General features: G+C 34.0%; 1 protein-coding gene across 1 annotated transcript in view; it reads right to left on the bottom strand.

Moving 5' to 3' along the window:
* Positions 1-2,944: 2,944 nt before the first annotated feature.
* The window catches only part of MSH3 (mutS homolog 3), a 216,325-nt gene continuing 196,887 nt past the window's right edge, over positions 2,945-22,382 (bottom strand). Inside the window, exons 22-24 of the mRNA XM_051992813.1 lie at positions 12,840-12,969; positions 5,463-5,637; positions 2,945-3,945 (exon numbers count right to left, since the gene is read on the bottom strand). Of these exons, the coding sequence (XP_051848773.1) occupies positions 3,858-3,945; positions 5,463-5,637; positions 12,840-12,969 (393 nt within the window). The 3' untranslated portion in view covers positions 2,945-3,857. The remainder of the gene's footprint in view (positions 3,946-5,462; positions 5,638-12,839; positions 12,970-22,382) is intronic.

Here is a 22,382-nt window from a genome sequence, read left to right as displayed (position 1 = left end):
TGATCATCTTTCTTAGGTACAAGTCTGTTCATAGCTTAAAAATAAACCTAAAAGACACTTTTTTTAAATGGTGTTTGGAAATTTAATAGATTTTTCATATCAAAATCATATCTCTAATATTTTCTGGGATACTATAATATACTAAGATGATGTCAATCATATATACTATATGTTTCTTTCAACCAGATAAGAATTTCTTTAAAATTTTAAATTATTTTTATTATGTATGCATTTATTCTCTCTCTTCCACTTCTTACTGGACGGAAAAAAAAAATCTTGTAAGACATTTGTTTAGTCAAGCAAAAAATATTTCCACATTCACCATATAAAAATGTATGTCTACTTCTATGTCAGGAATCTATTACTCTTCCCTTAGAAGGTGGGGAGCATTCTTTATCACTGGATATCTGTTATCATAGTTAGTCACTGTACTGAAGAAACTTCTTAAATCTTTCAAAATAGATCTTCTTTACAATGTTACTCCATAAATTATTCTTCTGGTTCAGCTTACTTCACTTGATTTTACATCAGTTCATAAAAATCTTCCAAGTTTTGTTGAAATCATCCTTTGCCTTGTTTTGTACAGCATACAACAGTATTCATACATTCATATGTCATAATTTTTTTCAGCCATTCTAAGAACTGAATTTACCAATAATGGTAAAGCTCAAAGCTAATAATAATTCACTAATCTTTTTTCCTTGCTCACCTATATCATTCCCCTCCTGCTACAAAATGAACAAAAATATGGAAACAGAAAGGAAGTTGTTCATTCTGATCTCTGACATCAATGCAGATCAACCTTAAAGTGGAACAGCCCAAATGAAATTTAATCTAGTTTCAACTCAAGAACAGAGTTCATTTTTTAATATTAAAAATGTTATATTAAAAAAGGGTAATATATGCAAAAGGCAATCATATCCTTATTACATATACCACCAAAAGCTCAAACTAGAGTTTGAGTTTTTGTTATTAATAAGTTATTACTATTATTAATTGTTATTAATTCAATAAAAGTTGTTATTAATTTTTTATTTTCAGATAATCTTTTTCAGAGTAGGGGAATTTGAAATATGGGATAACTACAGAGTCATCAATAAAATGAATATACTTCTATTTGTTTTTTCATTACTCTATGAAAAGATCAAGTTTTGATTAAGCAGAGTGACTGTCAATTAATGATGTGATAAGTGAATAAGGAATAAGAGTATCAATGGTGAAGGAATGGAAGAAGGATTTAAACTAAATTAAGAAATAAAAAATTTTTTAAAAAGTAGAATATACTCAAGTCAGTAGAACATGTTTCAAAGGTATTTGAGAGACTGGTAGATGCTAGCTAGAGCAGAGCTACTGTTACTGTATAGAAAGAAAGGCAAGATAAATTATTTTTTTTGAGAAAGGATAAACATTCCTCTTAAAAGCTGATTCTAGTTGTTTTATAGAATAGTTAACTGACGTTGAGATTTTAGAAGACAGAATGAATAAAGAGCCAGAACTCTGGAGAAGTATACTTGAAACAAGGTATTAACTGAAAGGAACTGATGAGACAATGCTTATCTAGTTTACATATATACTTAGTACTTAGCATGGTGATGTAATGGTTCTCTAAATTCACACATAATCAGTATGCTGTAATTATGTAATTACAATAAGGTATATAAGAGACAACAAGTATTGGAACAGAAACATTCCATCTCCCACCATTCTGGTAGCTCTCCTGCCTTCTGCATTCCTCTACTAAGATCAAGGCCCGTCTAAGGGTCTCCTAGAAAGCTAGCCCAGCCCCAGGCGAAGGAGACAGACTATGAAGAAGATAAAAAAGACTTTGGACTTTATTCCTGACTATTCTTGTGATGATTATTCTGCTGAAACCAAGGCCCATTTGGAGGACCTCCAGAGAGCTAGCCAGAACAACAAAGAACAATACATATTCAATAACAAGGAGTGAAAAATCATTTCACTCTTTTTAAATGCTATATGGCATTTTTTGTTTTTTGAACTAGACTGAGTTATAATCAATTTTATTTTGATGACTTTTTAGGGAGGGTAGGGAAGGAGTTAGAATTCCAGGATATCTAAGACAGGGATTCTTCACCTTTTTGTAAGTCACAGAGTGATGCCTGTAGACTCCTTGAAACTTAAGGGGAAAAAATGAATAAGAAAAAATACATGGAATTAGAAAAGGATACAATTATATTAAATACAGTTATCAAAATATTTAAAACAAAAACAATAACAACTTCAATGCCACAGGCTCCCTGCCTTAAAATAACTTGAGAAGTCTAATGGAATCAAATAGGTAAGTATACTAGCACTGATATTTACTATGTGATTCTGGGTAAAATACAACCTCTCTGGGCCTGTTTCTGATCAATATACAAAAAATTAAACTAGAAAGACTCAAAATTTCTTTCTAATTCTTATGATCCTATGATCTAATGACTTGAAAAGGCATATCAATTATTATATTCCAACAATCAACTTTAGGACAAGGTTTTTCTTGTTGTTAAAAATCAATAACATCAATAAAGGCATTGACATGTTCATAAAATCTAAAGATCTAAAGTGGGTAGGATTGTATACACTATAGAAAACAGGATGTAATTCCTCTAGGCAAAGGCATAATAAAACTTATAAGATTAATAAGAGGTGGGGGGAAGGAGGAAGAGGAAAGAGGGAAAGAAGGAGGGAGGTGGGAGAGGGGAGAGAGAGAGAGAGAGAGAGATGAGAAGCAAGGCACAAGTGATATAGGGGAAGAAAAGACCTGCAATTTATAGTGAGCCACAAGCTATAAGAAAGGGCTGTATTTATGAAATCTCAAACACTCAAGGGATAATTAAATAGTATGAAACTTTCAAGATTGAGGAATATTCCATTTCATTTAGATTATGGCATTCATTAATTAACTGACCACACATACCTATGTACACAATACATCACTAGGTTAGTGTAATAGTCTTAGGTTTATTAAACATAAATATCATTTCTTTTACTTGAAAATTTCTTAACATATTAAAGAATTTATCATGATACCATCATCTACAGAAGAAAAGCCTCTTCAGGTTCAGCATTATCTGTAGTAGATGTTTAATAACTTTGTGTTTGTTTTTTAGGTGGGTTGGGGAAGGGAGGGAAGCCAAAAACCTATTATAATTCCATCAATATGGGGACTTTAAAAAATAGAAAAGAAACTTCCTTCCTTCCCACCCAGGGTTTGTCAGAGACCCTGCTCAAACTTTGGCTTTCCTGATTTGAAGGCCAGCTCTTCCTTCTTAGTTATTTGTGCCATGGTATCTAATTGTTCCTTTTCTAAGGCTCACCAATTGTACGTTCTTATTTTCTGAGTCATAAAAGTGATAGTGTCTCCAAAGCAATTGATTTAAAATAGCAGTGTAGATGCTGACTGTCATACTTCAGCCAATCATGAGCAGTTCTCTTAAATGAAAGCCAAAGAACTGTGAATTAATGGTTTATACCTACCAAAAACAAAATACAAGAACATGATTTATACTATTTATTAATGTGCATAAAAATTTTTTTCTGAAGAAATTTCTGAGCCAACCAGCTGTCTAGTTTCATAGCAGATGTTTTTCACGGGCAAAACCACACCTTATACTTTTATTTAAAAGTGTAAGAGCTGAGAATCTGCAAAAGACTGCTTGCATAGAATGTCTCTCCATTTCAACCTAAAAACCACACTAAACATAATTCTGTGGACTCTAACATTTGTCTTAAAACAGTCTGAATATCACGTAGGTTTAGGCTATTACTTTGTTTTGGATGAACTGTATTTTCAGTATTTTATTTTTATACACCAATGTTATTCTCCATTTGAGACAGCAACAACAGGCTGAAGTTCATTCAGTTTCAACTGGGTTTGTCCATTCCTGTACTTCTGTAACATCAGTTGCATTCCACAGTTTTGCAAAAGATTTCAATCTTTTCCTAGGAAGGTAGAAAAAAAATCACAAAATATATTATTTCAAATCTTGAAAATTATGCTGATGAAAATATGGAATGACATGAAAACTGAGATTAGTATGCAGGCAGAGAAGCAAAATAGCAAATATTTGTTTTATATCACAATGTAAGCAAGAAGGTTAAATTTTTAACTGCAGACTCATCTCTCATCAAAGCAATTTTAAAGATTTCAAAACTTTTATATCTCAAGTGAAAGTTAGAATTTTTATAAGTAATCTATAGACTTTATTACTTGTAAATCAAAAACTATAAATAACATCATGTGTAAGCTGTCATCTTCTCTGCAACTGGTTTTGTATCTTCTACTGAGATTTCATTGTTGTAGTTCCTTGGGGGCTAGGTGGGGTGAGGAGAGAAAGGAACTCAATAAAGCACACAGGAAGCTTAAAATTTATCTTTGAACTTTGAAGTATACTAGATTCTAAAGTAGTCTTACAAAACCCAGACTTAAAATTATTTCCTATAAATTTCTCCTTGAAATATATTCAGTCAAGATTACTTATGATTGTTGGGAAAGGGCCTCTATTATTATGCAGTTGTGATCTTCTTTGACTTAGTATTTTCAGACAGAGGAAGCCAATTTACAGTTCCATGGTAAATGAACTGTGAATAATAGCAATCTTGGTCGAGGCACAGTATTTGCTAGGGTGAGGCAAAAGTCATTCTACTGTTAATACAAGGTGATATACCCAGATGGAATGAAGAGTCAGTGTTGACCTTAGAACAGTGGGACTCGAGCAAGAGTTGTTCACTGGTTCATAAATTGAGAGTGAAAGGACTTTAGAGGTCAACAATTATTTTATGCATGAGGAAATTCATACCAGAGGATGCAATAACTTGTTCAAGGTCAAATAAGTAGCAACTGGCAGAGTTCAAATTAGAATCCAGATCCACTCATTTCAAGTCCAGTATCCACGGTATATAGGGAATAAAAACATTTCTATCAAAACTTGCTTACACAGTACTCTCAATTGCTGGCATGCTTGTATCAAGGTCAAAAGAACATAATTTTAATTGAAGGTGAATATTTAAATAAATAAGGAATTAATCTATAAAATGGGTAATATAATCAGGAATAATTCAGGCTAGATTAATTATGTAAATATTTTGGCAAATTTCCTTACCTAATTTTAATTTTTAAAAATGGCTAAAACAAAAATTATAGATTTGAAATGCTCTCTACCTTCAGTAATTTCTTAAATATTCCATTTGAATACTTTAAGTGATTTATTTCAATCTTTATAGGAATGACTAAAAAGCCAAAAAATTTAATTTTAAAAGATGTGATTAAAGGGCAAGATGGTTTCACATGAGCTTTTTGCCAAGGCTATTTTTCCTTTTATCTTAATGATGTGTTTCAGGGAACCTGGGGAAATACTTGAAACTATGCTGGATGTTCATTTATTAGACAATTCATTTCTCCTTGTTCCCATTTGATAGTGTCATGACAGAGTCAAAAGTACAAGTGGGATAATTCTGACCTTTTCACATTGACTAATCTTTCAAGTTCCTTTGATTTGTAAGCCGCTTTCTTTAAGATTTCTTCAGGGACATCTGCTAGTTTGGCTACATTTAGCCCATAACTCCTTGAAGCAACTCCTCTGGTTATTTGATAAAGAAAAGTGACAAAATCAGGGATTTCTTCATCTTCCTGATCTATAACAGAAAAAAAGGAAAGTGACAAAATCAGAGATTTCTTCATCTTCCTGACCTATAATAGAAAAAAAGGAAAAATAAAAACAGACTGGGGAAAAATAATTATAAAACTGAAAGGAAAGGATTAATTAGATATTTAAAATGCCATTATAAAACATTTATTAAAATTCAAAACTTAAAAAAATTTATTTATTGTATGCCATATACTATTTTACCTTTTTTCCACAACTGTAAATTATGCACATTAATAAATAGTATAAATCATATTCTTATATTTTGTTTTTGGTAGATATAAACCATTAATTCACAGTTCTTTGGCTTAAATTTATGTTGAGGACATCTTAATTCACACATCAAATGTAACTTTAGCAATGAATTTTCCAGATGAGGAAATTGAGTTGTAGCTATATAAAATGTATTTGCATCAGTTTTATAATAATTCAGTATAGAAGAAAAGACTCTTCTCTTTTGGGCAATTTTCTATTAAATACATTGGAGATGGTACAAAGTCAATCTTATGAGATTATGGTTGTGAGCATACTAGAGAATCATCTCTTTCTCTTTTTTTAAGACAATCTGTACAATTTTAATATACAGGAATGAGGCCTTCTGGTTAATGAAAAAAAATCTGGATAACCAAGAGTTAACATATCTGTCATATATTATCATCTTTTAAAGAATTACAATATAATAAAGTTAATAATGCTAAAAAAAAGATGAAGAAAATTTAATTTTTTTTTTGATTAATCAGAAAGCAGAAAGCACATTAGGCTCCTCTCCTGCTATAAGGTCTCATTATAAATATAAATGCACTATCATTGTAACCAAAAGGGGGAAAAATTCTAAGCTATCTGAACATTCTAGTTGCTTGCATTCTGGATAAATGGAAGGTTTGCACTGCTAAATTACCCAGTAACATATTTCAAATTGAAGTTGTCATAATTCATATTTTATTTTTAATCTCCCAAATGAGTAGCTTTTATTAACAATTGTATTTAGTTTTAAAATAACTTCTTAAAACCTAAAAATGTTATTTTCCTGCACAGATTCCTGTTAACCTACTTAACCAATAATATGGTAGACTTGTAGACCTTCAGGTCTTTTGCTGGTACCATCTTTTAACCAATTTTTTTTGGTTCTTCACTAACCAAATCTCTACCCCATAGATCAGATCCAAGAGGAAAAAAACACACAAATATGAGAATCCGGTATACTTCACTTATAAATGCATGTTTTGCTCTTTTTAACAGGTGAAAATCAAAATAATCCAAAGCACAAAAAGAATCTAGCTTGACAGGGAAAAGTAAAATGGAATTTTCCATCATCTTTTTCTCTCACTTTTTAGTAAGAGGAAAATAATATCTTTCTAATGGTGGTAGCCAGGAGTGGGAAGTGAAAAGAATGTTGACTCTGAGGAATATAGAAACTCAAGTTCTCCATTACAAAGAACTAAAAAAAAAAAAAAAATTTAAAAAAAAATCAAGAGGACAAAGAACAGGTGAGGAAGTAGGTGGAAGCAAACTGAAAGATTAAGTATAGAGAAATCCCTGTTAACTAATGATTCTCTCTTTTTCCCAATCTTAGAAATAGTTACATCATTGGGAAAAGAGTGAGAGACAATTTTTTAAGAAGGTTTCACTCAAGTGAAAGGGAATCTACACAGGGTCTTGAATAACAAACAAGAAAAAATTTATATTGTCACAATAAGTTAATCAGATAGGAACAACAAAATAAGAAACAAGAAATCCTTTTATTTTCAGCTGAAAAGATGAAGACTTTGACCTCCGAAAGAGGTTTGAAAATAATAGAAGTCAATAAATATTTAAGCACCTAATATGTGTCAGGTTCTGTGCAAAGTGCTGGACCAAATATTTAGGCTTCAACTAAATATTTACTTGTACTGTCAGCCCTAAGCATAGTGTCTAACACATGGTAGATTCTTAATACATATTCACTGACTTACATAAAGAGTCAAAGTTGTTATAATTATACTAAATTCTCTTCATTTAGGCATTGAATTTTCATTTGGCAACCATGCACATGTCCAGCTATGCTTAAGTAAAGGGGGGGAAAAAAAAGAAACACAATGAGCACAAGTTTATATCCACTCAAAAATTAAGTAATCATAAAAGTGTTTGTAAATTCATTTCATGTAGAGGGTCACAGTCACTGGGAAACTTCAGCCCAGAGGGAACTTGCTAACAATGTCTGGTTCGGCTCCCCATCTCTCTAAGGGCTCTCGGCCTTCCTGAGAAGTCAGGGGAAGGGGACAACCTGTGTTGTGATTGAAGCAGAGTGATACCAAGTGGAAGAGTGATACCAGGTGGTAAACTACGTACAGTAGCAAGTTGTTTATGTAGTCCCACGTACACAGTATATACTGGGCGCATGCCCAGTGTTTTTGTTACTTAAGGGTATGAGGGTATAAAAAGGGGAAAGACCTTGTAATAAATGGACTCCTTTTTTCCACCATCCTCAGGAGTCCCGCCTTATCACTTCTCTACTAAGAAGATATATTTAATAACCCCAGCATGGGAGCTCTAGAAAGTAGGACATAATTCTAAGAAGTGCTAAAGTAACCTGTCAAGTAATGGCTGGGCAGGACAGGTTATAGACCTTTGGACACAGTTTTGGTAGGAAAAGGGACTCACCCCAAGGCATATGCTTTTCAATAGGGAAGAGTTCAATTTCAGAAAGGGAGATTAGAAGTGTCAGGTTTCACTTTTTTCTTTTCCCTTTTTAACTTTCAGATTCTTCTCACGCCACTGTCCCTGCCCCCTTCTATCCTGTCCATGTTGCCTCTCCTCTTCCCAGCATTTTATTGGTTATTTCATGATTACTGTGTTAGGAAAAGGGCATATTATCAGAATTACTGTTTAAAATAAAAAACTATATGCAGAAAAGTGTATTTTAGCTATCTTGAGCTAAAGATTACAATTTTTGGTGATCACAGAAACCTTAACACTGTATTTCCCATTCCAATTTATCAACAATCTTGTTTTTGACTTTTTAGGCCATTTTCTAGGAACATGAACCCTCCATGAAAGTTGAGAATTTAATTCTTACAGGAAACCTGCTATGGTTAAGTTGTATTTTTTATTTGTTGTCCTCATTATCCCAGGATAATTGATAGGGAAAAGACCACTGAAAGTTGATTCACTTACTAACACTTTACAATAAGTGGTGGAAAAAAAGGCTGATTGTTATTTTGAAAAATAAAAACAAATTATTAAAATAAGTTTACCTTGTAAAGATGTAGGTCATGATTGCAATCATTTGCTAATTTTTAGAATAAAGAATGAATTGTGTTGATTTGGGTGGAAAGAGGCATAATTTTTCCAACAAAATCACATGATAGCGCAATATGATACTCATCATGTTTTGACTTATACAATATACCCATAAAGAGGATCTTTGTTATTAAAAAAATATTTCACAACTTCATCAATTTTCCCAACGGCCTCTATTTATCCTATGATCTTCAAATCATCCTCTTTTGAAATTGCTCCTGACAATCAGCAAGGGATTGATGAAGACAATTGCTAAAATCTGTGGAGATATGTAAATACTAAGCAAGAGGGTTGTTTGAATGTGTACTCATTTTATAAGTGGCCATTTCATAAGTAAATGGTTTTTTACTATAATGACTTTTGTTTCTCAAGTTGAGAAACCTTTTAATCCTCAAGGACTCCACCGACACTGAGTCTGAGCTGGGGCAGGCTTCGGCTGGAAGCAGCCACCATGAGGAGAAGTGAAGTGCTGGCAGAGGAATCAGTGGTTTGCCTCCAAAAAGCCCTGAACCATCTTCGAGAAATCTGGGAATTGATAGGAATTCCAGAAGATCAGAGATTACAGAGGACTGAAATTATCAAGAAGCACATAAAGAGTCTGTTGGACATGATGATTGCAGAAGAGAGTCTGAAGGAGAGGCTCTTAAAAAGTATCAGCTTTTGTCGAAAACAGCTTCACACTCTGTGCAAGGAGTTAAGCGTGGAAACCTTTGAAGAGAAAGAAGAGAGCACCATTTTGCAGCTGGAAAAGGATTTGCGCACTCCGGTGGAACTGATGCTCAAGAAAAGGAAGGAGAGAATGCAAGAACTGAAACTTCTTCAGGAACGAGACCAAGACTTATGTGAGATCCTTTGTATGATGCCCTACAGCATCGACACTGCTTCAGTCCCCAACCTGGAGGAGCTGGACCAGTTTAGGCAGCACCTGGAAACTCTGGCTGAAACCAAGGCAAGTCAGCGGGAAGAATTTATCAGCACAAAGAGACAAATCATCCTCTGTATGGAAGAATTGGATCACACACTGAGAACCCCACCTAAAAGGTGATCACGCCTTCCCTGACATCTCAGGAAGGGAGATGAAAACACCAAAGGAAATAGGAAATCAAATCAGATTAGTGGGTTTCTGAAGGGGTACACATAAATCCATCAACATGGGCCAGAACTTTGTAACAGATATACATGGTAGACATAAATCCATCAATATGGGAGGCATTATACATAATTTACATAAGCACACAGCAATATAACACAGGCTAGTAGTAATGTAACAACATGAATCAACCTGAAAATTTACACATGTCCATAAGTCCTAGAAATAGTTCATTAGGAATCCATTGTCCATTAGTTCATGTGCCAGCATGAACTGAAAGTACTGCAAAAAGTCTCATCAACAATTTTTCATCGTAAGGAATCCAATGATTCTTGCTGTTTTTTCAAGAACTGAAACAGTCTCATCTTGTCTTAATCCAATGATTCCTGAAGATTTTTAAAAGTTCTTTTAACAGTCTCATTGTCAGCTATGCTCTTTCAATGGTGAGCACAATCAGCAACAGAACCACCCGATATTTCTTGGGTCTTCTCCTTTGTTTCAAGGGTCTGTTCCATCTCTCTGCGATGGACAAGGCGAATGCGGCTCGTCGGCACCCATCTGATTCCTTCTCCACATGTAGAGATGCAAGCAAACCCTCTCCCCCAAGCAGTTAGCCTATCTGGTCCCTTCCATTCACCACTTTCTGGATCTCTCCACATCACCTGGTGATTATCTAAAGATAGTGGAGCTGCTCGCACTGGACACTGCTCTTCTGGTGGGTTATAAAACCTGTCTGCTGGAGCCAGTGCATCTTTATCAAAGATTAAAAAATTAATGGTATAGAGAACTAAATTTAGAAGTTCTCTAGGGTTACCCATGGCTCCCCCTTTCTTTTGTTTTTGGAGGAGTGTCTTAATGTCCCTGTTTCTTCTTTCTACGATTGCCTGACCTTGAGGATTAAAGGGTATTTTTCTGGGAGAAAAAGAACTAGCACTGAAATCAAGATCTGGCACAAGTTCAAGTCTCACCTTCAAACCATAGACCATCTGATCTTCAACAAGTTATTTAACTTTTGAGGGCCATAGACAACCCATCTAGACTTTAAATTATAGACCTGTGTCATTAAAAGGAGTTTTTCAACTATGAATAAGAAACCATATATCTTTTGAACACAACATTCTAACTAAATTTAGAGAAATTTATTATTTCAAGGTTGATGTTTGAAGTATAATTACTGTATAACTATTATACTACTCTTTTTTTTTTTTGGTGGGGGGGAGGGAGGGCAAGAAACTCATTTAACAATATTTTGAAACATGAAAAGGTTGTGATATTTTAGAGATAGCATACCTTTACAGTTAAAATTATGGAAGGTTGTTTCATTTGAATTAGTGATATATTTCTATTGGCTATTGAAGCATATTAAGTTTTTTGGTCAAATTTCATAAGAAATGTCTCATCCCAATTTTCAAGGATGAGTAACAATATAGTACACTCTAGTGGTAGAATAACTTCCAAAAGCAACTCTATAAGATTCTGTTGAGCAATGTATCATTGAGTATTAAGCATTATTTTCACTCTCTATTCATGGATGAAGACATTACAGGGAAACTCGGAGAAACCACATGATCATAAATCTAACTAGGTCTCCAAGATAAGAAAAAACTTATTTAGAAATTGTGTGTGTGTGTATGTGTGTGTGTGTGTGTGTGTGCACGTGTGTACATATAGCTCTTCCTTGGAATTATATCAATTGTTTGTTTCATTTGCAATGGGTCTGCTCTTTTTGTTTATCTTGTTAAATGTGTGGATGCATTTGCATCTACATATATTATCTTCCAGATGGATTGTAATAATAAAACATTAATGCTCCAAATTATCTGATGATCACATAAATGAAGTTATTTTCAAAGGGCCTAATAATGTTCTATATAATTAATTCAATAATACAATTCATTTCTAACCACGAAAATATAGACTCTAAATGCTATCAATAAATCCAGTACCTCTTTCTCCTACTTGGAACATTTGCTGGAAATAAGTAGTAGCGTATTTTCTAATTTTTCTTATTTTTTACTATATTAAATTTTTAAACTTACATGTCCCTGCCTCTGCTCATTTTCAGAGTAGATAAGAAGTATATGAGGCTATTGTAAATATAGGACTAAGTAATCATTCAGATATCCATGATTTTGTTGTTACAGATATTAACTCTATTAACAAAGATCTCAATCTCTGTACAACCTGACAGATAACCTTTCAGGACTGTGAAAAACTCATCTCCCTGTAGACAATCTGGCAATGAGATTCTCCAAACATAATTAAGCTGGTCCACAAAAGAAAGAAATTCAACCCATTACTGCTACTGTACACAAAGCAACTGTGGAAACCAATAAATCTTTTGTTTGGTTGGGATTGTATTTAAGCAGCCAAAGTCTCCTAAATAACTAAATTAGACAGCACAATAGGACTTTGTTATTTCTGTTGTTGTTCAGTGGTTTTCAGTCATGTCTGACTCTTTGTGATCCCATTAGGGTTTTCTTGGCAAAGTTACTGGGATGGTTTGCCATTTCCTTTTTCAGCTCATTTTACACATGAGGAAACCGAGGTAAACAAGGTTAAATGACTTTCCTATGGTCACACAGCCAGAAAGGGTCTCAGGCCAGATTTGAACTCAGAAAGATGAATCTTCCTGACTCCAGGGCCAGAGCTTTATTTATTGTCACCTATCTGGCCCACAATAGACATTTATGCAAGACCAATATTTGTACATAATAAAAGATTAATATTAATCAACAAAAAAGTCCACATTCCAATAAAAGTTCCAATCAAAATGAAACTTAAATTGGGACCTGTTAACTTCTGTTAAAAATGCTCCATACCTGGTTTTTGTGTACTTTCATCTTCATTAACAAGGAATCCCATGTGGTAGTTCCCTACCCATTGTGGATAACTTTTTTCTAGTTCACATACAGGAGGGTAATGTGTGACAAACAAGGTCAATGACTCCACCTAAAATGATATAATAAAAAATGTTTAAGACACATTTTCAATTTTGTAAACTTATTTTGAAATCCTCTCTTACAGAAAGTGGTAACATAGTGCAGAAAATAATGAAATGCAGTCAAGGACTGATAACTATTAGAGTACCATTTACATTATAAAATAAAATTAGAACATAAAAGCTATGTAATCAAAGGCTTCTAGAAAGCTGGCAATGTCAATCATGTAAATGTTAGCCATCATTGTGCTCCCTGCCTTTCATTAGCATCTCTATCAAAAAGGCCTTAGTGTACCTTCTCACACTCTGGGGCTTTCCATTTAGATTTGTAAAATGGATTCATAAAAAGTTGCAGGAAATTGTTGTATGTATCTGTATGTATACACAGATATGTATAAACATGTATGTGTGTGTATATACAGATACAAACATATATACTCATATATCTAGACAGAAAAAATAACTCTAGCTGTCTACACACACACACACATACACACACACACACACACACACACCAATATGACTTCAAACTACTTAGCCTTCATTAGATTTAATTTTTTTTTAAAGATCTGGTTAAAATAGTAAATCCGAAAAATCAAATTTAAAAGTAGTTAAATTCAGTATCATATTATATTATTTAAATTATTAGTTCAGACTAGTTCTAATAATATTAGTTCAAACTTGTTTGTTTTGTACCAAGTTACAAAGCCATGGTAAATGGACCATGACAAGCTTGGCCTCCATCACAATTAAAATAACATTCTTGATTTTCACTTTAAATAGCTGGAGAAGACTCATTAAAATAAAAAATGACAAACTAGTAGATGTTAAGGCAGGTAAATATCAGTTACAAGAACAAATGAACAAAATATTTTTAATCTTTCATAAGTCTTTTTTTTTTTTTTTTGCAGAACACTCTGTATGTGTTAGGCCCTGTGAGTACCTCCTTTATTAAAAGTGGTGATTTTTTGTTGTTTTTTATTATTATTTTTTAAATAATCACATGTAAAAGCAATTTTTAGCCTTTTTTCTTTTTTTTTTTTTTTTTGTTGTAAATTGAGTTCCAAATTCTCTTCCTCCTTTCTTCTCTTTTCTCCTCATTGAGAAGGCAAGCAATTTGAGTTAGGTCCTACATGTGAAGTCATACAAAACATATTTCCATACTGGTTATGTTGTGAAAGAAAACAGAGACTCCCCCGACCTGCCAAAAAAATAAAAAGGAAAAATACAAAACAAAACAAAAACTCTAAATCAAAAAAATAAAAAGTATGTTTTCATATGTATATTTTTATGGAGATGGATAACATTTTTCATCATAAGTCCTTTGGAATTGACTTAGATCACTGTATTGCTGAGAATAAATCAATCTATAGTGATTTGGAGCATTTTTTCATGTGAATATAGATAGCTTTGATTTATTCTGAAAATTGTCTATTCTTATCCTTTGATCATTTATCAATTGAGGAATGACTAGTATTCTTATAAATTTGTCTCAATTCTTTATACATGAGGCCTTTATTAGAGAAACTCAACAAAATTTTTTTTCACAATTGTGATTACTGTGTATTTCCTTCCATTCTAACTTTTTACTTGCTTAATATTCTGTCCTTTCACCCTGTTCCTCCTCAAAAGTGTCCTTCTAACCACCATCTACCTCAGTCTGCTCTTAATTTTCTTATTCCCTTCCTCTCTTATTGCCCTATAGGCTAAGGCAGATTTCTACAATCAATCAAATCCTTCTTTAAATCAATTGAGATAAAATAAAGTTCAAGCATTGACTGCCTCTGGCCCACCCCCATTTTTCCTTTCATTATAAATGCTTTTTTGAGCCTCTATTATATGTGATCACTTACCCTATTCTATCTTTGTCTTCCCCTTTCTCCCAGTGCATCTCTCTTTCTTACCATTTATTTTTTTAGATATCATAGTCCAGGGCTTCTTAACTTTTTCTACTTTTCACCCTTTTCACCCAAGAAATTTTTCCATAACCCCAAATAAGTTCATATATAAAACAGATATACAAATCAAACATTTACTGACAAGAACTCATAATTTTGCAATCCCCACATTCAGTTATGTGACCCTATATGGGGTTGCAACCCACAGTTTAAGAAGTTTTGTCATACTCAACTCAGACCCATAACTTTTGTCTATGTATACTACTTCTAACTGCCCTAATCATGACAAAGTTCTTATGAGTTCTTATGGATGAATGTGAACAATTTATTGAATTCCACATGATTTCTCTTTCCTGTTTATATTTTATGCTTATTTTGAGTCTTGTGTGCAAAAGTCAAATGTTATAAATAAATGAAAGTTTCCTATTTACTGAAGTTTTGCCCCTGAAAGATTATACTCAGCTTTGCTAGATTATTCTTGGTTATAATCCTAGTTCCTTTGCCTCTGGAATATCATATTCTAAGCCTTCTACTCCTTTGTTGTGGAAGATGGTAAATTTTGTTATCCTGACTATGGCTCCATAATATTTGAATTGCTTGTTTCTGGCTGCTTGCAGTATTTTCTCCATGGTCTGGGAGCTCTGGAATTTGGCTATAATATTGTTGGGAGCTTTCATCCTAGAATTTCTTTCAGGAGATAATCAGTAGAATCTTTCAATTTCCACTTTACTATCTGGTTTCTAGAATCAGATTATCAGGGAACTTTTCCTTGATAATCTCTTGAATCTTGATGTCTCATGAAGTCATTAATTTTCACCTTCTTAATTCTAAATTTTAAGAAATTCTTTTGTTCAGTGAGCTTTTATATATCCTTTTCCACTAGGCCAATTCTAATTTTTAAAGAATTCTTTTCTTAGTGAATTTCTGGATAACTTTTTCCATTTGGCCAATTCTGCTTTTTAAGTTTTTCTTTTCAGTAGATTTGCCATTTGGCCTAATTGGTTTTTTTAAGGAAATTATTTTCATCAGTATTTTTTGTGCTTTCTTTAAAAAGCTGTTGACTCTTTCTCTCACCTACCCCCCATGATTTTTTTTCCATTGCTCTCATTTCTTTTTCCTATTTTTTCCCTGACTCTCTTATTTGATATTTTAAATACTTTTGGGAATTTTTTTTTTTTGAGAAGTGTGGTGGGACTGAGACAAATTCCCATTTTTGAAGTTTTGGACATAGCAATTTTAACTTTGTTGTTTTCTTCTGAGTTTGAATTTTGATCTTCTCTGTAACAATACAGCAACTTTCTATGGTCAGTTTTTTGCTATTGTTATTCCTTCATTTTTCCAGCTAATTTCTTGATTTAACTTCATATTAAAGTTGGGCTCTGCTCTGTGAGTAGAAGGTACACCATTTCCAAATTTCAGGGTTTTTTGCTGTTTTCAGTGATTGTTCTTGAACTGTTTAAGTTTTCAATTCTTCCAAGATAGTATGATTTAAAGAGAGGTATAGCCCCTGATGTGGATGATGTAGTCACCAGAAGATGATTTTTGGTATCAAAAATTGGAGTTTGGTCATGTGAAGAATTCATAATGGCCATGCTTTTTGTCAAAAGATATATTTATTTAGGGGAAAAAGTTACAAAGTGGAGGAATACAATAGACACCAGAAATGGCAAACATGAAATAGAGTTGGGAGAGCATAGAAAGATAAGTTCCTCAGTGGAACTCACAATTAGCCAGTAGAAAAGAACATTCCATTGAGTATGGGGCATGTCCTTAGCTGACAAGCTAAATCATGAAAGGGACTTTGCACCCCTAAAAGAGTTAGTAGTATAAGAAGAAATGGGGTTGAGAAGCATGGTGAACTTAGGAAACATGGCATGGGATAGAGGGAAGGAGAAAGACACCACAAGGAAGAGTGCCATGGTGGGCTGACCCAAAAGAAGGCAGAAGTGAAGCCATGGCTCATAAGTAGATTTTACAGGGAAAATTTAATCTCAGGGATATGACTGGCTTTTCTGACAGGGCATGGCAAGGTGCCCAAGACTCTTACAGAGTGTGGACCTCAGGGGTTTGACATAACTTGGATTTCTGACTGCATAACCTCTGCAGAAGAGCTAAACTGATCTCTACCAGTGCCCTCTCCCTCTCTGCCTCAGGGATCAATTCTTTAGTTTCAATCTGTCCAACACACCCTTCAGGATCTCATTAACCACTGGTTTCCTGGCCTGTGCTCTAGTGAGCAATCACAGGCATTCCTTTCCAACCTGAAACTGTGGCTAGGGTTCCTTCCCTTCCTTGCTACTGTCCTTCCATGCTCTGGGACTGAGACCTAATCACAGAGGCCCCAGTGCTAGGGGCCTTTTCTGACCAGCGTTTTCCAACACCCTTACCTTCTGTGGACTGAGAGCTCCAGAAGTCGCTGCTACCCAAGAAGAAAGTCTTCTTGTCTTGCTGTGCTACACTGGACTGTGCTCTCATTCCACTAAGACAAATCTTTCTTGCTAACCCTTTGTTTTGGGCTGGAAAACTGGTTCACCTTGACCTTCTGTTGTTTCTGCTACTCCAGAATACTTTTTGATGTGTCATTTTAAAAGTTATTTAGAGGGGAATTTGGAATAGCTAAAGTGAGTCCCTGCCTTTACAATCTTGGCTCCACCCCAGTTAGAGTACAGATTTTTAATCTTTTTGAGTGTCAAGGACCACTGTGACAAGCTGGAGAAAACTCTACAGAACTGCTCTCAGAAACGTGTTTTTAAATGTAAAAATTAAAATAAACAAGATAACAAAGAAAATCATTCTATTAAAATGTAGTTATCAAAGTATTTTTAAAAACAACGGCATATACCCCAAGTTAAAAACAGCTGATTTAGAGCAAAAGCCATTGAGCCACAATAAAAAAAAAAAAAAAACCACATAAAAAAGCAAATTAATTAAGATCTTGTTAGTTACAAAAATAAAGAAATATCAACTTCAATACCATATTATGTTCATTTGAAAGCCAAGGAAAAGTGTGGCAGAAGTGAGGAAAGAAATATAAAGAAAAAAACAAAAAGAAAGAAATGGAACAGCAGATAGAAGTGGAGAGCAGCAAGGCTGGACACTGAAAGAAATGAACACAGACTTAACCATTAAAAGTATTCAGAAAAAGTATTTAAACATACACAAAAAGAGAAGATTTTCTTGAGTTATATTCACATTCTTGCGCTTAATTTCATTGCCTTTTGTTTGCATTGCAATCTTTCCTTTCTCTTCACTTCTGGTTTTTGTTTTTGTTTTTGCAACTTCTAACCATCACTACTAGTTCTGAGGTCAAGTAGAACAAATTAAGTCCTTCCACATGACAGCTTTGCAAATACTATAGTGTTTCTTCCATCTATCCACCTCACGTCTTCTTTCCCCCAGTTCTTTCAACTGATCTTTTTGGGTGGCATGACCTCAAAATCCTTTACCATTGTGGCGATCCTCCTTTGAAAACTCTTCAGGTCGTTCCCCAAATATGTGGCCTCTAGAACTTCATTATGATGCTCTAGATACAGTTTAGCCAGAAGAGAGCATGGTGGGAGCATACCACATGAATATGAGTATAACTCATTAAAATCTTTTGTTCTCTTTCTCCTTTTCTCTCTCCTTCCCTCTTTCCCTCCCTCCCTCCCTCTCTCTCCCTCTTTCTCCCTCTCTGTCTGATTTATACTGATTGTACGTATCGGCTGCTAAATTTGCTCTTACTTCTAATTTACACATTTTGTATACATGTCAAGTCGATTTTGGGAACCTAAGTTTAAGATTTATATTTATCTCTATCAAATTTCACCTTTTTGTGATCAAGATCTTTTAAGATTCTCTTTGTTAGCTGTCATATTAGCTACTCTTTCCCAAATCTGTGTTATTTGAAAATGTGATAAGTACAGTCTTACAAAGATAAAGTGTTAAATAGCATAGATCCTTGGGGCATTTCAATAGAAAGCCTGATCACAAAGAACTATTCATAACTATTTCTGGAGGTATAGTTAGTTGTTCAATGGGCAGCTAGGAGTGGTACAGTGGATAGAGCACCAGCCCTGGAATTAGGAGGACCCAAGTTCAAATGTGACCACTGACAGTAGTTGTGTGACTCTAGGACTTCCTTCCCTCAGTTTTCTCTTCTATAAAATGATCTGAGGAAGGAAATGCCAAACCACTCTAATTTTGCCAAGAAAGCTTCAAATGGGGTCACAAAGAGTTAGATGTGATTGAAATGACTGAACAACAACAAAATTGTTCATTAAGTTCTGAATCTACCTAGCTGAAATCAAATTGATTGGAGACTTCATTCCATTGCCGATTTTGAATCAAGATAATATTTGTCCTTCTCCATGACTGTGACTCAGCGGTCATATCTTCAAGTTTCCAGTACTCTAGAGTGTTGTCACTTGTATTACCTGGTGACATGAATTCACCAAGGGCAGGTAGGTATACTCATATTGGATTTCAACTCCTAAGAACAATTTTTGTTCTTTTCCTTCTAGTCCAAGAACTATTTTCCTTGAAATAGAAAATAGAGACAAAATTGAGTAGATCAAAAGTTAAAGCAGTTCTATTTTCTTTCCAATTACCCTAAACAGTGTCTATATCTCTTGAGTCTCTTCTTCTCCCCAATACAGCTAAAATCTCCTATCTTTGGTGTTCTTCATGTTCACTTGAGTTTTAGCTTTCTACTTCTAATTTTGAGGCTGTCAAGGACTGATTAATATCTAAATAGTAATACAGATGGAAATATTCCACTAAATCTTCTTATGAATGCCTAATCATGGCATGAAGATAATTCTGGATTTTTCAATATTATGTCAATAGCTAGTGGTGTCAAACTCAAATAAATACATATACTAGTTCATATGCAAGAATCCCTGTGGGGGGTGCAGCTAAGTGGTGTAGTGAATAGAGCACCAGCCCTGAAGTCAGGAGAACCTGAGTTCAAATCTGATCTCAGTCACTTAACACTTCCTAGCTGTGTGACCCTGAGCAAGTCACTTAACCCCAATTGCCTCAGCAAAAAACAAAAAAACCTAAACTCTTGCAGATTACAATTCCCTTCTAACTTAGTAGACACATTTGATCGTAGCCAAAAGGCCAAAAAGCAATTCCAGCTAGATTTAGAAAAGTTATGGGTGAATTTTTTTGGTCACAACAATTCTTGAAGGTAATCTACTAAGTTATAAGGGAATTGTAATCTGCAAGAGTGAATTCATCTTGACAAAGTCACAAATCCAGAAAGTACTGAAAAAAGTAAGGATGGAAATTTGGTTAGAAACTCTGTTGTGGAGAACACACACAAATTCTATGGAAAACTGAAGAAAACAACCATCACCACCATAAAAACTACAACATAAAGAAAACCATAGCCTATGGCATTCAATATATACAATTTTAATGACAAACTCAATCTCCTTAAGCCTTATTTTTCTAATCTGAAAATATGAAAGGTCACATTAGGTGGCCCCTGAGATTCCACAGAGCTCTACACTAATAATCTTATGGACATGTACTATCCAATCAATTATTTTTAAAAATCAATTATAAGGGAATCTACCTATCAAGACAAAGTCAGGAACTATATGAACAATACAAAACGCTTTCTATACAAATAAAGTCAGATCTAAACACTTGGAAGAATATCAAGTATTCATGGGTAGACTGAGCTAATATAATAAAAATAACAATTCTACCTAAATTAATTTCTTTATTCAGGGACATACCATCAAACTGCCAAAAAAAGTACTTTACAGAACTAGAAAAAATAATAACAAAATTCATCTGGAAGAACAAAAGATCAAGAATTTCAATGGAATTAATGAAAAAAATACAAATGAAGGTGGCCTACTTGTACCAGATCTAAAACTAAATTATATAGCAACAGTCATCAAAAGCATTTGATATTGACTAAGAAATAGAGTAGCTGATCAGTGGAATAGGTTAGGTTCACAAGATACAATAGTCAATGACTATAGTAATCTAATGTTTGATAAGACCCCCAGTGAGTTCTGAGATAATAACTCACTATTTGATAAGAATTTCTGGGAAAACTGGAAAATAGTATGGCAGAAACTAGGCACTGACCAATACCAATACCAAGATAATGTCGAAATGGGTTTGTGATTTAGACATAAAGAGTGATACTATCAGTAAATCAGAAGAACAGAAGATTGTCTATCTCTCAAATCTCTGGAGAAGGGGCAGCTAGGTGGCGCAGTGCATAGAGAACTAGCCCTGAAGTCAGGAGGACCTGAGTTCAAATTTGACCTCAGACACGTAACACTAGCTGTATGACCCTGGGCACTTGCCTTAGCAAACAAAAAGGGTCAAATCTGTGAAGAAGGAAGGAATTTATGACCAAAGAAGAACTAGACTACATTATGAAATGCAAAATGGATAATTTTGATTATATTAAATTAAAAAGGTTTTGTAAAAACAAAACCAATATAGACAAGATTAGAAGGGAAGCAAAAAGCTGGGAAAAATATATTTACATCCAAGAGTTCTGAAAAAGGACTCATTTCTAAAATATAAGTTTGAGTATCTATATATTCTCTATATACCAGGCATTCTTCAATTGATAAATGGTCAAAGGATATGAATAGACAATATTCAGATGAAGAAATTAAAACCACTTCTTGTCATATGAAAAAATGCTCTAAATAATTTTTGATCTGAGAAATGCAAATTAAGACAACTCTAAGGTACCACTACATACCTCTAAGATTAGCTAAAATGACAAGAAAAGAAAATGATGAATATTGGAAGAATGTGGGAAAATTGGGACACTAATACATTTCTGTGGAGTTGTAAACCGATGCAACCATTCTGGAGAGCACTTTGGAGGTATGCCCAAAAGGGTATAAAATTATGCATACCTTTTGATCCAGTAGTGTCTTTTCTGGGCCTATATCCCAAAGAGATCTTCTTAAAGGAGGGAAAGGGACCAATGTGCAAAAATATTTACAGCAGCTCTTTTTGTAGTGGCAAGGAATTGGAAACTGAGTGGATGTCCATCAGTTGGAGAATGGCTGAAGTCATGATATGTGAATGTTACAGAATATTATTATTCTATAAGAAACGATCAGCAGGATGATTTCAGAGAGGCCTGGAGAGACTTATATAAACTGATATTAAGGGAAATGAGTAGAAACATGAAGATTAGTTGATGATCAATTGTGATGGACTTGGCTTTTTTCAACAACGAAGGGATTCAAGTCAACTGCAATAGACTTGGGATGGAGAGAGCCATCCACATCCAGAGAGAGGACAATGGGGATTAAATGTTGATCACAACATTTCTTTTCACAACATAGCTTTTTCATATTTTTTGATGTTTGCTTGCTTTTTGTTTTTTCTCATTTTTTTCCTTTCTGATCTGATTTTTCTTGTGTAGCATGATAAATGTGGAAATATATATATATAGAGGAATTGGACATATTTAATATATATTGGATTACTTGTTTTATTTAGGGAGGGGGTGGGGGAAAGGAGGAAGAAAAGTTTAGAACACAAGATTT

This window comes from Antechinus flavipes, chromosome 1 (genome assembly GCF_016432865.1).
Source record: "Antechinus flavipes isolate AdamAnt ecotype Samford, QLD, Australia chromosome 1, AdamAnt_v2, whole genome shotgun sequence".
Lineage (NCBI taxonomy): Eukaryota > Metazoa > Chordata > Mammalia > Dasyuromorphia > Dasyuridae > Antechinus > Antechinus flavipes.
The sequence above is the reverse complement of the archived record's forward strand: the minus strand, read 5'-3'. Positions and strand labels throughout refer to the sequence as shown.